Consider the following 16,222-nt stretch of genomic DNA (forward strand, 5'->3'; position numbering starts at 1 on the left):
CAATCTAATACAAATGGACTTTCGTTTCCTTAGAGATCAAAATGGAGCACTTGTAAAGAACTTTGGTAAGTATTTATAGACCCCACAGATACAAATAAGTCAATTGCCAAAGAAGAAGACACAGTGGGAGAGGAGCATCTCTACACAGCCCCTCTTCTCATCTTGCTTTCAGTACTTCATGATTACATTCTGCACATTCCACATACCTACAAGTGGTTGACTGCCTGGTAGCCATTACTTTTTCGCAAAATGAAGACACGTGAAGCAAATTAAGGAAATTAGGAAATGTAAATGAGAACAGCAAGCAAACTATACCTGGAAATCATAAAAGTAATAGCATAATGAGACCTTAGTGTAGAAAAAAAATTTTTTTAGAAAGCTAGCAGAATGTAGGTTTAAGAGCTTTGGGCCTTGGTGTTACATAAGACCTGAATCAAATTCCAACTCTGCCACTGACAAAATATATTACATTGGTCAAGTTACTTTGCATCTCCAAGCCTCTGTGTTTTGTTTGTTTTGATCTGTAAAACAATACCTACCCCTTAGTGGTTTTGTGATAATTTAGATAATGCATCTCTTATACTCAATATAGTGTTTGGTTGATTCTAACTATTCAAAAGAAGATAGTTATTATTATTGTAGAGGCTGTTTTGCTCCTTATTATTCTAGAAGCCCAGTCAGTAGATAGTGTATTAGCTAATGCTATCAGAATCTTTTCTTTTTGTAAATAGTGAATTATTCAGAGAGAGTTTTAGTACTTCTCTACATTACCTACAGAAGCATATTCAAAAGAAGACCATGCATTTAAAAATTACTTTTAATGTGTCTCTTACCTTTGCTTTTATTATCAATTCTTCATGCTTACAGATTAGCTCCTCATTGTCTGAAAGTGATGAACCTAGACTTTGTTCCTGTAAATCTCTTATGGTTTTCTGAAACCAACAAGTAACCTAGGTAAGAAGCAAGAAAGAGAGACCAAATTTCAAATGATTAGAATAAGTAAGTCGAAATTCAGAAATATTTCCTTAAGCTTTTCAAAACTTAAGCTATTTCAGTTTCTTTCTGCATAAGCTCATCTCACGTATTAAATTAATACTATCGGGTTTGTTTTTTCTTCATTTCAATCTCTACATAAGAGAAAAAAAATAAAGTAATCCCCTAAAAGCATGAAAATGATATATCAGTTCAGTAGATTACATGGAATGAAGGAAATAATTCAAAATCTCCTAACAATGAAGAACCAGAATAGATTCCCACAGTCTATAAATCATGCATTATTTTAGAATATAAATCTTCCCTGGATAAGAATATGAATGTGAGTATAGTTACATAAACCTACATGAAGACATTAGACGGCATATGTAGAATTATATTTCCACTATAAAAAGACAATGCAAAAATATTTCAGCAATGCCATTGCTGCAATTGCTGCAAATCTGTATTCAGAAAATAAATGGAGAAGTTATTAAAATTCTACTGATATTATAAATAGCTAAGGGTATGACTCACATTCATTTAGCCTTGATTTACAATACGTGATTTACACACTGTTGAAACAACAAATAACAAAGGACTTGAAAGGAGCTGTACATTTTTAAATGGTGACATAAGTGGACATGGGATCGATGACATGCAGCCTCTGGATGCAGATTCCTTATCCCAGTTAAAGCAAAGACAGTTTTATTCTCAAATCCTACACAGTGTTATCTCCATGATCACATCACAGCTACTAATCCGTAAGAGCCCACAACATGCTAGATGGTTTGCTACTTGTTTCTTGGGCATCATCTCTATTTCTCTCAACAACTCTCTAACAAGTATGATATCATCATTGTAGAGATGAGGAGAGGTGAAGCAGCTTATCCAGGGCCACATAGTAAGTGGCAGAGCCAGGTTTGTCTCCAAACCTACATTATTCCAAAGCACATGCTCTTTTCAATGTGCCCTCCTGCCATCTTAGGTAATCTAAAGTCTTACAGCCCTGGTCATCAGGGGAAACTACTTCAAGCCTGAAGAATGGATCCTGGCATACCATTCAAAATGGTGGGCAATGCCCAAACATTGTACTATGGTTTTTGTTTTTGTTTTTTTTTCCTCCCAGCCTAGGTTGTCTTGCCTGCAACAAGCTCGGGATTTCTCTGAACTTCTATAACATAGAAAATGTGTAAATCAGGTGGTCATAGAGAAAGTTAGGTTAGTCCTGAAGCTCCACATAATAAATGTACACCTCCCTTCCCCCTCCACACACACTACACAAAAGTTGAGTTAGGAGTTACCTAGAATAGGACATTCCATTACCATTACAGGGCTGATATCACAAAGCTGACTGTGAGATCAAATGGTCAATACCAAAACACTTAGCATTTTTCAGCATGGAATAAGCAGTACAATTTGGGGTAAGAGGGTTTCTCCAGCTTTCTGCTAACTAGAAATCTTTGCTAACCAGCATTTTCGGCTAGTATCAGTGCAATTAAAAAATAATGGTAACCCTGTAGCAGTTTTCATATAAAGTACATCTCATTTTTTTTTTCAGAATATTTGGTAACCTGTGCACAATACACACATTAGCCAATCTCCATATCTAAAGTATTATATAGGTATTTACAATTATTTGAAGATAATCTGTCTTTCCGTTATCCCAATTAGAGCTAGGTGATATGTACAATAGGCATATTAGAACCCACAGAGACTATTTTATCAAGAGCTATAAAATTTATTCACTAATTTATTTAATTTTTATAAAAATAGTTTCTCACAAAAGATGCAGTGAACCCATATAAAACCACAACTAGAGGAATGATTTAAAGGTTTCATCAAAGAAACATGGATCATGAATATAGCTAAGTTTAAGAGAGCATTTACTAAGTACTGGGAGTGAGTTTTATTTATTCTTAGCTAACATGGGAGGAACTCAGAAATCTCAAGAATGCTTTAATAGGGAAAGTTAATATGGAATCTGAGTGAATAAAAAACGGATACAAACAGGTGTTACCTAATCTCTAAAAACAGGTGAGAACTCTGAACCCTCAGATAATCCTATTCAATTTTGTGAGTCAAAGACTTGTCATCTAGCACATGCCAGCAGTGATGAAAACCAGGGAGGAGTGAGTTGTTTTGATTTTTAAAAGGTATCTACTGACCTCATTCCCTAGATTTGGCAAATACTATTTCAACCCCCAAAGAATACTATTCCTTTACGGAATACTATTCCCTATAAGAGAATGTAGTCAAAGATCTATGTTGGTATTCTGTGTATTCTGATCACATACCTTCCTGATAAAGCATGCTGACTCTTTAGATCTACACATTTTTACTACCAAAGGCACCCTGGGAGGAAACATAAAAACAAGTTGGCATAAAACTCAGAAGTAAATAGTTCATCGTCAGGGTGTTACATCTCATCACGAGGCATCACACACATGAGCAGCCTTTTAGATCAGATTTACTATGTGGTACTGGGGGATACACACAGAATAGGCTCTCAGAGTCCTTCTGATGTAAAAGCAGAACGACTAAGCTACTGAGAGTATGTCAACCATAATATCCTGCTACCCAATAAATCAGTCATTGCATCCCACAAGTAGCTACTGCAGACAGCTGCATAGATATTCCAAGAGCACTTTTTATAAGTATTTAAATTATATCAGCTGCTGTCCAAGAGTTTGAGTGATAAGTGCAGTAAATGATGCATCAGGACATTCTGTAGAACATGGTCCTTGCAAAAGGATGAAAACATGAGTCAAGGGTTCAGGGGATACAGAAAGGAAGGAAAAAAAAAAAAACATTCAGAGTATGCCCTGGAAATCAATTCTGGGCAGTGATGGGTTAAGGGGAAAATTAGAACATTTTCCCTCTCTCTCTTCTCAGTTCCTACCTTTCAGCTCGAACTAAGCAATGTGTTCATGTTTTTCGCACCATTATGACGTGACATTCTAGGTACTCAGTGCCCAGCGGAGGTAGAACTAAGAGAAGGAATAGAGATTTTTTTTTTTTTTTTTTTTTTGTGGGGAGAAGAGGAATACCTATCAGAGAGTGAAGGGAGATAGAAAGAGAAAGGAAGGAGCGCCTGGGTGGCTCAGTCGTTAAGCGTCTGCTTTGGCTTAGGGCGTGATCCCGGAGTCCTGGGATTGAGCCCCGCATCAGGCTCCTCTGCTGGGAGCCTGCTTCTTGCTCTCCCACTCCCCCTGCTTGTGTTCCCATTCTCGCTGGCTGTCTCTCTGTCAAATAGATAAATAAAATCTTAAAAAAAAAAAAAGAAAGAAAGAAAGAGAAAGGAAGTCAGTAAAGATTCAAAGTAGGAGCAATCAGGAATGTTCAATGAAAACCAAGAGCTGCCTTGGAAATTAAAGAGGAGTGCCAGGAAAACTCACTCAAATGCTGTGTGTAGCCCTGCACTGTCCTGTATGGTAGCCACTAACCACACATGGCTATTGAGTACTTTGATTGTACCAAGTCCAAATTGAGATATGCTCTAAGTATAAAATACACAGCAAATTTCACAGACTTTGTTTAAAAAATAATATAAGTACCTTGTTAAGAATATTAGGATTGATTAAATATTGAAGTACTATTTTAGATATGTTAGGTTAAATAAAATGTATTATTGTTTTTTCACTTTTTATGTGACTTTTTAGTTTCTTAATGTGGCTACTAGAAAATTTAAAATCATATGTGTGACTTGAATTATATCTTTATTGAATGATTCTGCCATTCAAGGATATTCAGACTATCCATGATGGTTAAATATAGACCTAAGGACTGAGTCTTAGTTAAGGGCAATTTAAAATAGCAGAGTCAAGAATGGTGAAATGAGATCTCAGTTGGTAAGCATTTATGGACCACTGGAGGGGAGGATAGGAAGTAGAACTAATGACACTTCCAAAGAAGCTTATTGGTTCAGTAAAGGAGAGATCTGATGACAGCTTTAAGGAAGCAGAGGGAACAACGGGGCCTCTACATACCTTTTTTCTTTATTTGATTAGACGAGACTTAAGCATTTTTTGCAGGCACAGTGACTGAAGATATATGAAGGAGAGTGGATGCAGGAACATACCAGGAAGAGGGGAAGGGTTGGAAGAGAGCACTAACTGGGCAAGGAAGGGCTAGTTTTTGCTTATTGGACAACCCATTTCCACCTCGACACCCTGTTGGGAGATAAGAATGAAGGAAGTAAGAGAAATGAACCCTTTCCCCTTTGGCAGAAAGGGGTCAGAGACTACTTGAGGCAGGTTACAAGTCACCTCATGCAATCTCTACATCCCTCCTCTATGGAGAGATTTTCCTTTTCAGCAAATGAGGAAACACACCCAGCAGGTGTGTTACGAGTTTAGCAACTTGCTTAAGGTCACACAACCAATAAGAGGAAAGTCCCACAGACAGAAATGTCATGGTCAGAATTCACGTTTTCGGGGGGAGGGAAGGGAGCCAAGGGATGGACATCTTGTCATTTTTTTTCTTTTTTTTTTTCTTTGAATAAATGTCACTTTTTGAGGCAAAAGAAAAAAAAAAGAATTCACGTTTTCTTGTCTAATGTTTTTCTTTTCATCACCTCCATCTACAGAACCAGAGGATTCCAGAGGAGAGAAATGGTTCTTATCAGGCTATTTCATGAACATTCTTAAGATAAAAACCAAAATACAACACCATAGTTAGAGTCTAACACAGAAATACGTTCTGTGTACTACCATGGAGCTCAGTGGAAATACTGCATTCGAGAGCACAGATGTGGGTCAAGCCCATTAGGAGCAGTGCCTGAGAGGAAGAGGCTGGCTGTGGGCAGAGGCGAAAGCAAGCACAAACTGAGCATTCCAAAGATAGGACTAATACATGGAAGGGCAAGCAATAGAAAATGCACTCTGACAGTCAAGAAGAAAAACTCAGGCAGCAAGAAGGTGAACTGCTGCTGCAGCCCAACGTGATGCATCAGACTGCCAAAAACTACCAGTCTCTTTTTGTGCAATTTGTTCTACAATCCTAGATCAGATCTTCTTTTCTGAACTTTGTTTAAAAGTATGCTGGAGGAAGGGAGCCAGCAATAAGCAATTCAAACCACCTTAACAGAAATGCTTAAGGGAAGATGAAAATCTCTTCAAATTACTTTCATTTTCTTTTCCATGTGCAGAACAATTCTTGACAAATAACCAGTTACTACTAGAAACAAAACTGATAAAGGAGAGGAAAAGGCATCAGTTATTTATCTTCTTTAACCCAAGACTTTTTGATAGTCTCTCTTACAAATATCGAAAATGCACACATATACAAAGGTGTCTTCAATCACAGTGGATGGCCACAGGTGACACTTCTAACATCTACTTTGTTTTTGAAGGCATGTTAGTATTATAACAACTATTTTATCTCCCATAATTTTTTTTCTTTTTTTACAGAGGGAAATTATTTCATATTAGGCCATATGGTCAAATGTGCTCTGTATTTAATTAGGCAATAATAAAACTTCAAATATCCATTTGCTCCATTGGGTGATCATGTATATTAGGGAAAGAGACACTGAAGTTGTGTCATTAATGTTTATAACTGAGGACTTGGGAGCAGGGGAGGAAAGAAGAATTACTGCCAAAAACGTGGATTGGGTTTCTTTTTAGATGCATTCTGGAACTAATTATTGGCTTAGGAATATTTCGACTTCATTTCATTGATTCTAAGAGGATAATGTTCACAATGTTTCTTTTGTGGAATTTGGAAACTCTCCATGAGTTACAGAAGTCAACTGCAATGTATTAGTATCTCCTCAACAAATTATGGAATCCCAGTACTCTCTGTTGATTGGTAGTAGGAAAGCTAAAATATGTTGTTTGCCATGAAGCAAATTTTTTACTTTATAAACAGTGTTACGGATAATCTATTTCCCTGTCACAACTTTATGTATTTAATTATTCTGATTTGTGTTGACATATCATTTTTCTTCTCATAACTATATAGCAAGAAAAATGGCACTAAGGACTTCCCCTTCCCAAGACTGGCCTCAACTCTTATTTATGTTTATGGTAGGCTCTTTACTTTCAACTACTTAATGGAAGAAAGCTGTTTAGTCCAGTAGTGAAAATCAGTATGGTGGATGTTTCTGGGCCTCATTTTATTTCTAGCATTGCCTCTGACTCATTGGGGTAAATCGTGCCAGCAAGAAGAAAGCCTTTATTTCAAGAAAGGAAACAGAGACTAGCCTAGTGTCCCAGCAATGTGCATTTCTGCCAAAAATATCTAAGGCACAGTTTTCCCAATATAACCTAGAGTTCCATCGTAAGTGATCTGGAGCTAATTATATTCACTCTGTGTGTGTGTGTGTGTGTGTGTGTGAGAGAGAGAGAGAGAGAGAGACAGAGACAGAGACAGAGACAGAGACAGAGAGACAGAGAGCAGACATTACAGAGCTACTTAGGAGTGGGACCAAAGTGTGACATTTTCACATTACCATCCTAGTTCCTAAGTCATGCAGCCCAATAGTTTTCATACTGAAGCTTTGGCCTAGGTTCTTGGTTGTTGGAAAAAAATGAGAGTCAGAACCTATCATAGTGACAGGATAAATAACAGCTAAATTTTAAGGGATGTTGTCATTCCTTGAGGAGGAAAGAAAAGCCAACAATGCCCAGCACCAGCAGCAGGGAGGAAACAGAGCTCAGGGTAGTGGAAGGAGATCCACAGGCAGTCCAGGGCTCAGCCTACAGCTTGGGTAGTGGCAACTAACCCTGCCACAGGACGGGAGGGTTTGAAGATCAGGGATCAATGCAGAGCCCTTCCCGGGGAGCACCCTTATCAAACAGCTTTGTCATCAGTCCTATTACCACAGAGCGTGTCATTTGGTCGCAGTGTCTGTCCCCCAGTCTTCTCACAACTGATTAGGGGGCTTAAATCATTGTGTCTAATTAAAATGTTGGTAAGCCAATTGAACAGTATGTAGAAATGACAGACTCAGCTTCATGATCACATAATTGGCCATAAGAAGTACAAATGAGCTAGAAAAAATAGTTAAAGGGTGAAGAAAGTTAGAGAGAAAAAAATTAATTTTAAACTGTATCTTACAAATAAAGTTGACTTTTTGAAAATATTAGGCTGATTACCAAGACATGAAATAGCATTTATTTCCCCTCTACATCATAACGTTTTAGAAAGCTAAGATTACCTAGTCATTTAGAGAATTGGTGTGGGATCTGGCCAACATGTAGGATTTTATGTGCCAGTGATTATCCAGTAAAGCTCAGAAAGTGCCCACCAATAGTATATAGTGATATGGTGAAAATCTGAATATTTATGAAGCACTTACTGCATGAAAACTGTGCTCTAAGTACTTTTACATATATAACATGGTTTATTTTTATAGAAATGTATAAAAATCTATAGATATGATTACTAATCCCATTTTACAGAAAAGAAAACTGAAGCATAGAGGTAACTAGTAAATGTAAAAGCTAGAATTGATGTCCACACTATCTGCACAGAGTCCCTCTGTCAGGACCTGTGACATGCAGTGTCTTTGCACTGCACTAAGACAACAGTGTCTTAGCATGAATGCAGGCTAATCACTTTGCAATAATGGTTAGCGTGCATTCTATGTAGTAGGGGGTTCTATTGTTTTCAAAATCATATGCTTCTCTTGTACTTTCAGATACTTTGCATCTACTGCTGGCATGTCTTGGAGTAAATGCTAGCAATAGCTTATGTGTTAAAACTCTGCAATATATTTTAATCTACGAGTGGCTGGAAAGTTATATATGTTTGTTACTGGGCTAAGCTACTGAATACCAATATCTCCAAGATAATTCAACCTTTATTTTGGTTTTATGCCAGTCAATGTTAGAAAGCTGTGTTCAGAGAGATTTTTTTTTAAGATGTATTTATTTATTTTTGAGAGAGCGAGCAAGCAGGGGGTGGGGCAAAGGGAGTGAGAAACAAGCAGACTCCACGCTAAGTGTGGAGCCAGATGCGGGCCTCAATCTCACGACCCTGAGATCATGACCTGAGCTGAAATCGAGAGTTGGAAGCCTAACTGATTGCACAACCCAGGCTCCCCAGAGAGACAGGAAAAAAGAAAGAAAGAAAGAAAGAAAGAAAGAAAGAAAGAAAGAAAGAAAGAAAGAAAGACCTACTAATAACTAGGGACTTTTATGTTATTTTGTGTTAATTTAAGCTGGTCAACCATTCAAGCTCTAAGTCCTATTTAGAAGATAGCATCGTATAAAGGAGAATATACTTGTACATATGTGTATGTGTGTGCGCACACACAGAGTTTTATAGCTACCCACCAGGTACAAGACTGGTGTCCTGAGGCTGTGCTTATATGTGCCATCTTTGATGTCATTTTAATTGCCTATTGACAAGGAATATGATTAGATATGGTTACATGATTATGATATACATGGTACTCAAATTATAAAACCTTCCAAATGTGAATTCTATTACCCCTTCTCCCCCCTGCAAAGATTTGTATCTTATAAGTATGTGTGATCTGGATAGTAAAAAGAAATTATCTGCCCTTATGTCTTATACTTAATTCTCTTAGATGTCCTTGACACTGTCTTGTACAAAGAGACCATGAATAACTTAGTTTTAATTTATTTGTTTGTCTCACTTATGCCTGATTGGAGCAATTGAGAAAAATTACATTCATAAATCTTCTTGCCAAGATAATTAATTATGCACGAAATATTCCAAGCTGCTTCTGATTTTCATTAATGAAGCAGATTATCTGCAAAATAAAATGCTGCTGGAGTTGGGAAGAAAGGTCAGCCAGCCACTCATTTTTAAGTGTAAAGCAAGTGCACATTTTTACATCTGAAAAACAATGATAAAGAGAGAACATGCTATGATTATGTTTATCAGACTATCACATCCCAATTAAGATAGAAAGTATGTGGTTTTCATTTGTTTTTTCCCCTGTGATTGAAATAAATCCTACATCACCATCGTTCTGGTCAGTTAATTTCTTTTCCAAAGGAAAATTAGCTGAACTATATAGTTCAAAGCATTAGGCCATAAGCACTTAGAAACAGAGAAGCACTATATGCACCTTTTAAATGGCCCTTATGAGAGAAGATGTGTCAGATATTCAGACATCCACATTATTATTCACCAGTAATCTTTGCTCTAATTCTCTACTTAATTTTCCTTTTTCTTAAGTGGTTATAATGATTGACAAAACTGGTATTTCATCACTGTAAGATTTGACAGCTGTTCTGTTCCTCTAAAATAAGTACAGAATTGACAAAAAAAGTCTTTGCCTTCCAATGAAACTTGTGCCTCTGTATCAACTCATAGTTCCACAATGTTCTAGGCTTATCAGGTAGATCATCCGGGAACATGAGAGTCGTAGAGCCCAAATTACTACCTAACAGAGTCACACCTGACTTGGTGTTGCCGCTGAGGCCACCCTTCACCACTGCATCAACAAAACTTTAAAACAGAACATTCCAAAAAACTGAAAAACTTAGGTGAGAGAATTATGCTTATATCTACCTGAAATTTAAAATACTTCCTTGTTCACACAATTCTCAATACACTACGCCTGAATTGTTTATAATATTGAGAAACTGGAGAGACCCACTTCCTCATCAATAAGATTTTGTTTAAATTGTGTAATAGCTTTACATCGTGACACATGCTAACTACACTTATCCTGATGAGCACGAGCTTCACATAATATACAGAATTGTCAAAACATTGCTGTACATCTGAACCTGGTATAACACTGGATGTTCACTATACTTCAATGAAAAAAAAACCCTATGTTACAAACAGTGAACACTATATTAAAAGGATTTACTGTCCTTTTGACCAACAATATACCAATGATTTGTTCAATTTAATTTAAAAAATCAGGTAATAATACAGCATGCATAAGTTAATTCCATTAATTTTTATTTGTTTGGTTAGGTGTTGCTTTAATAAGTGTGTGTGTGCCTGTGACTGTGCTCATGCTTGTATAAAGGTCTAGAAGGTGGCAGTATGCCAAATGCTAATAATAATTATCTATATGGATAGTGATCTCATCTACATTTTTAACAAATCAGCATTATTAAATGACAAGCAGAAAAAATGCAACTTTTTTCTGTTTTTTTTTTTTTTTTTTTTTTTAAGAGAATGAGAGAGAGAGAGGTGGGGGAAAGAGGAGTGGAGGAAGAGGGAGAGAGAGAATCTTAAGCAGGCTCCACATCCAGCACAGAGCCTGATGTGGGGCTCGATGGTCTCACAACCCTGAGATCATGACCTGAGTCAAAATCAAGAGTTAGATGTTTAACCAGCTGAGCCACCCAGCTGCCCCTCTTTTTGTTTTGAACTACTCATTAAATGCCCATTGAACAAGTATGGCTGTTGAGATCATAAAAGTAAGTTTTATTTAATCATACATTTTAGACTCAAGACAAATAATGAGATTAGCCTTTAATGCAAGAATAGTCTTTACTTGAGTATGGTGGTAGAGCTGGGTAGGAGTATAGGAGTGTGTAATATGTTGGGTCTTCACTGTCCTTTTCAGATAGAATAAGAAAAAATGCTAATACTAATATAGCACTTATATGTGGCAGGTACTCTTCTAAGCACTTGGCATTGCAAGACCTTACTTGATGAACCTAACAACACTTTGAAGTAGGTACTACTATATCTATGTTTTACAGAAAACTGAGTCTAAGGGAGGTTAAATAATTGCTCAGTTACTCAGCTAGTAAGTGACGGAGCCAGGACTTTAACTCAGCCAACAGTCTGGACCCAGTATCTTTGCTCTTACAAGCTAGCACACAGAAGCAACAATTACTTTATTAATTACTCCAGCTGTTGTCACTGGTGTTAACAAGAGAAAGTATAACATGGGGTATTTTAAGATTAAGAGCCTGAATTTTATATTGATGGAAATTACTATCTTATTTATTGGCCAATTTTATTAAAAATAACATTTATTTTTATTATTATTTTTACATTGATTTTTGTTTGGGACTGTTAGGAATGGAGTCTAATTGAAAGCCTATTTCTCTTAACCACAAATATACATTTTTAAAGCTTTACTTTACCTAGAGCAGCCACCAAGAACTAAATGGTATTAAGCGACCTCAACATATATACCAATAATAATGGCAGGGCCAGAGGAAAGAATGTAGACCAGATGAGAAAGAATTCATAGGTTGTAAGACTTAACAAAACAGAGGCAAGACAAGGAAACTAATATTTTGTAAGCTCCTCTTAGAGTGTTAGGCATTGTGTTACATGTTTTATACATGTATATACATGTTCTTTCATTTAATCCTTAGAACAACTCTGTGAATGAAGAGTTGTCATTCCCAATTTAAATATGAGACTCATTAAAACAATGAGATACCACTATACACCTATCAGAATGGCCAAAGTCCAAAACACGATCATGCTAAGCAGGATGTGGAGCAACAGGAATTTTCATTGCTGGTGGGAATGCAAAATGGCACAGCCAGTTTGGAAGACGGTTTGGCAGTTTCTTATAAACATACTCTTACTATATATGAGCCAGCAGTGTATTCCTTGGTATTTATCCAAATAAATTAACACTTATGTCTACACAAAGATTTGTACATGGATCCTTGTATTATTCATCATTGCCAAAACTTGGAAGCAATCAAGATCTCCTTCACTAGGTGAATGGATAAATAAACTGTGACCAATCCAGACAATGGGATGTTATTCAGCACTACAAAAGAAATGAGCTATCAAGCCATGAAAAGACATGGCAGAATCTTAAATGCCTATTACTAAGTGAAAGCAGCCAATCAGAAAATCATACATACTGATTCCAACTATATAACATTCTGGAAAAGGAAAACTATGGAGACAGTAAAAAGATCTGTGATTGCCAGGGATTAGGGTAAAGGAGGGATGAATAGGCAAAACACAAAGGATTCTTAGGGAAGTGAAATTATTCTGTATGCTACAATGGTGGATATATGTCATTATACATTTGACTAAACCCATAGAATATATCATACCAAGAGTGGACCCTAATATATACTATGGATTTGGGATGATAATGATGTATCAGTCTAGGTCACTGATTGTTACAAACGTACCACTCTGGTGCAGGATAGTGATAGTGGAAGAGATTGTGTATGTGTGGGAAGAGAGAGTGCTCTGTATTTTCCACTCAGTTTTACTGTGAATCTAAACCTGCTCTAAAGAATAAAGTCTACTTTAAAAAAGCACCTCCTCAATAAAAACACTCACTCCTCCTAAAAAAGATGAGACCCCATATTTAGAGGACTCATTGAGTCCTTCTGCAATACCTTACCTTAGTTATTATCAAGACATCTTTCTGATTTCCAGGGATGACAAGGTACCTGGATTTCTCATAAGTATGTGACTGGGTTAAAATGTTCATTTTGAAACTTGAAAACCCTAGAGGTAGGGGTTTGGGGTTATGAATTCAATGCAAAGAGATAAGAGGAAGGTCTCCTGAAGTGCACAGCAGCTCTGAGAACGTGGGGTCAGGTCAGGATTAGGGAAGAGAAGAGAGGGACAGGGAGAGAGAAAGAGAGCGGTATAAAGAACTCACTTATGATAGGGAAGACAGGGAACTTTGGAAACGGTTGTCTGATGAACAATCTTGATTCTTGTCCTAAGATTCTTGTCCTAATTTTCCTTGTTATGTCAGAATCCTCAGTAAAAGAATGTTGCACTGGATAATAGTATTCTGGGTAAGGAGCATGTAAAGGTAGGGTGGGCAAAGAGCTAAACTGGGGAATGGCTGAGGGTTGGCAAGCAAAGCACAGCAGAAGCAAGACAGCAGCTGGCAGTAGTCTGGGCAAAAAAGGCTGAGAGTGGAGGTGGGTTGGAGAGTGTGTGGTGACTTGAGGGGCAGGCAATAAAATTCAAACAGAATGTATTACTGGAGGCCTCTGCATTTGGGTCTAGGCTCTATGACATCTCCTCAGAGAGGTCTTCTCTGATTAAAAGTAGACCAACACAAGACAAATTCATTGCACTATTCGATTTTCTTTATAGCAGTTATCATTGTTCATTTGTTTATGGTATGTCTTTCTCATTACATTAGAACAGTGGTTCTTAACCGGGGGTAATTTTGCCCCCCAGGGACATTTGGCAATGTCTGGAGACGTTTCTGGTTATCATAACTGGAGGACATTCTGCAGGCATCTAGTGGATAGAAGTCAGGGATGCTGCTCAACATTCTAGAGTGCAAAGGACAGGCCCCCAAAATTATCTAGCACCAACTGTCAATAGTGCTAAGGTTGAGAAGCTGCATTAGAAAGGAAATTCCTAGAGGAAAAGGACTTTGTCTTGTGTGTTGTGATTCCCAGTACTTATAATAGCACCTGGCACATGGTAGGTAATTGATAAGTATTAGTTGAAGGGTTGATCATTATTGAAGTCTTCATTTTTCCAGCTTGAAATAAGAACCAGTTTCTCCTGGCCTTATATATGCTCTCAGCTATAGGTCTGTCTCCCATCTGAATTAGAGCAGTAATAGAAAATATGTGAAGAGACTCCTTCCACATGCATCCAAACCAGGAGACCTCTTCCACATATTTCTCCCTGAAAAGTCCCTCTACTTACTCTGTAGATTCAACATGGGACTGGGACAGTTAGAAATATTGCAATAAATATCCCACCTATTTGAGTTGAGGGTTTGCAAAGAGAGTTCTATCCATGCTTACCCTTAAGTAATTGGAACAAAAGGAGTGCATAGCAAGCATACTGACAACTGACCAAACCCGTGCCTGCAGTTGGGGTAATGAGCTCTGACAAGCCTGCAAACTCACGAACCTCTTGCCCCAAAGTCCTCTAACCATTAAGCATCCAGCCACAGGCCAAGGTTATATTTCTTCCTTCCTATTTACACATTTAGATTCCTTACAGTACAATTTATTGTTAACATAAAGGTTATATACATTCTTCTAAGAACACTGATTGGGGCTGACAGACCTTTCACTGGCATTAGCAGCACCATCATGCCTCTCTAACTTTCAAGAAAGGTACAATTTATATTTCAGAATTTCAAAGAAATGCGTCTAAAAGTAGTAACCTTGAAGGAGGTGAGAAAGAGTTTCCAATAGAACACAGTCATTTTCAAAACTACCCACAGGTAATCTCCCATTTATAAAAGCAGTATTATGATGAGAGAAAATAAAAATCTTTGCTTTTCCATTTAACTTATGTGGAAAACAACATGGTAGTTTGGACGAAAGACCAAAGAATTTGACCATAACAACTGAGGAACTATCCCAGGAAACAAGCTAGTCCCCATAACAATCAAACTTCATTAGCTGAGGTCAGAACATCATCAACTCCCCTTTGGGTTACCTGATTTTCTTGCTGGTCCCACTGACATATCTGCAGAACCTGATCCAATTCTTGTCGCTGTTGCTTCAGGTCCTTGTCGAGTTGCCGTCTCCTATCTTGTAGAAGCTCAAGAAGGCTGTCAATCTTCAGACAGCTGTTATGAGCTCCCTGAATCAACTCCGGATTCACATTAGGTCCATCACACTTGAATTTTTCTATGAAGTCAGTGAGCTGTTGACTTTTGTTTAAAAGGGCCAGAGATCGTTCTAAGAGTTCTAGAAGAAAATTAAAAAGAAAAAAGAATAGTGATATGAGCAAGCTTTTCTATAGTAATATTCAAACTCTTCGTATAATTTAAAATGTATATAACCTTTATGTTAACAATAAATTGTGCTGTAAGGAATCCAAACGTGTAAATAGAAAATGTCTGTGATACAACTGATCAGATAACATGACCTAAAAATTACTGTAACATTAACTGCCAAAAGATAGGATGTTGCGGTTCAGTGACAGTGTAATTCAGTACAGGAAGCGGAAAGATCGTGGGACTTGGGCACTGTTTCAGTTGGTTTTTAGTGATGTGCTACTCATTAAGGTGCCTGCGACCCTTGATGTGTTCTACGTTCTGAAGTGAATGGACTAATTCTGAAGTATAAAGGCTATGCCCCAGGAGTCATCCATGACACATTCCTCTCCCTCGTTATCAATACATGTCAATTCCACCCTCTATCTCCTGCGTGTGTTTACTGCTCTCCATCCCCACTACACAAAACATTATTTGTTGCCTGGACTTGTGCAGGCACCTCTTAATTGCATCCTTCTCCAATCCACTCATCTATTCTCTATATGTTAACCAGACCAATGTTTTCTAAACACACTATGTCTGTCTCTCTTTCTCCCTCTCTCTCTCTCTCTCTCTCACACACACACACACACACACACACACACACTGGCTTCCAAT

The 16,222-nt window shown here is 37.5% G+C and overlaps 1 protein-coding gene across 6 annotated transcripts in view; it reads right to left on the reverse strand.

Moving 5' to 3' along the window:
- The window catches only part of CCDC141 (coiled-coil domain containing 141), a 202,173-nt gene that overhangs the window by 104,888 nt on the left and 81,063 nt on the right, over positions 1-16,222 (reverse strand). For all 6 annotated transcript variants that reach the window (XM_087861825.1, XM_087861829.1, XM_087861823.1 and 3 more), the window contains 2 exons: positions 15,283-15,536; positions 834-950 (listed from right to left, as the gene is read on the reverse strand). In XM_087861825.1, the coding sequence (XP_087717951.1) occupies positions 834-950; positions 15,283-15,536 (371 nt within the window). The remainder of the gene's footprint in view (positions 1-833; positions 951-15,282; positions 15,537-16,222) is intronic.

This window comes from Ursus americanus, chromosome 1 (assembly GCF_024610735.1).
Source record: "Ursus americanus isolate L20-20 chromosome 1, mUrsAme1.1.p, whole genome shotgun sequence".
NCBI lineage: Eukaryota > Metazoa > Chordata > Mammalia > Carnivora > Ursidae > Ursus > Ursus americanus.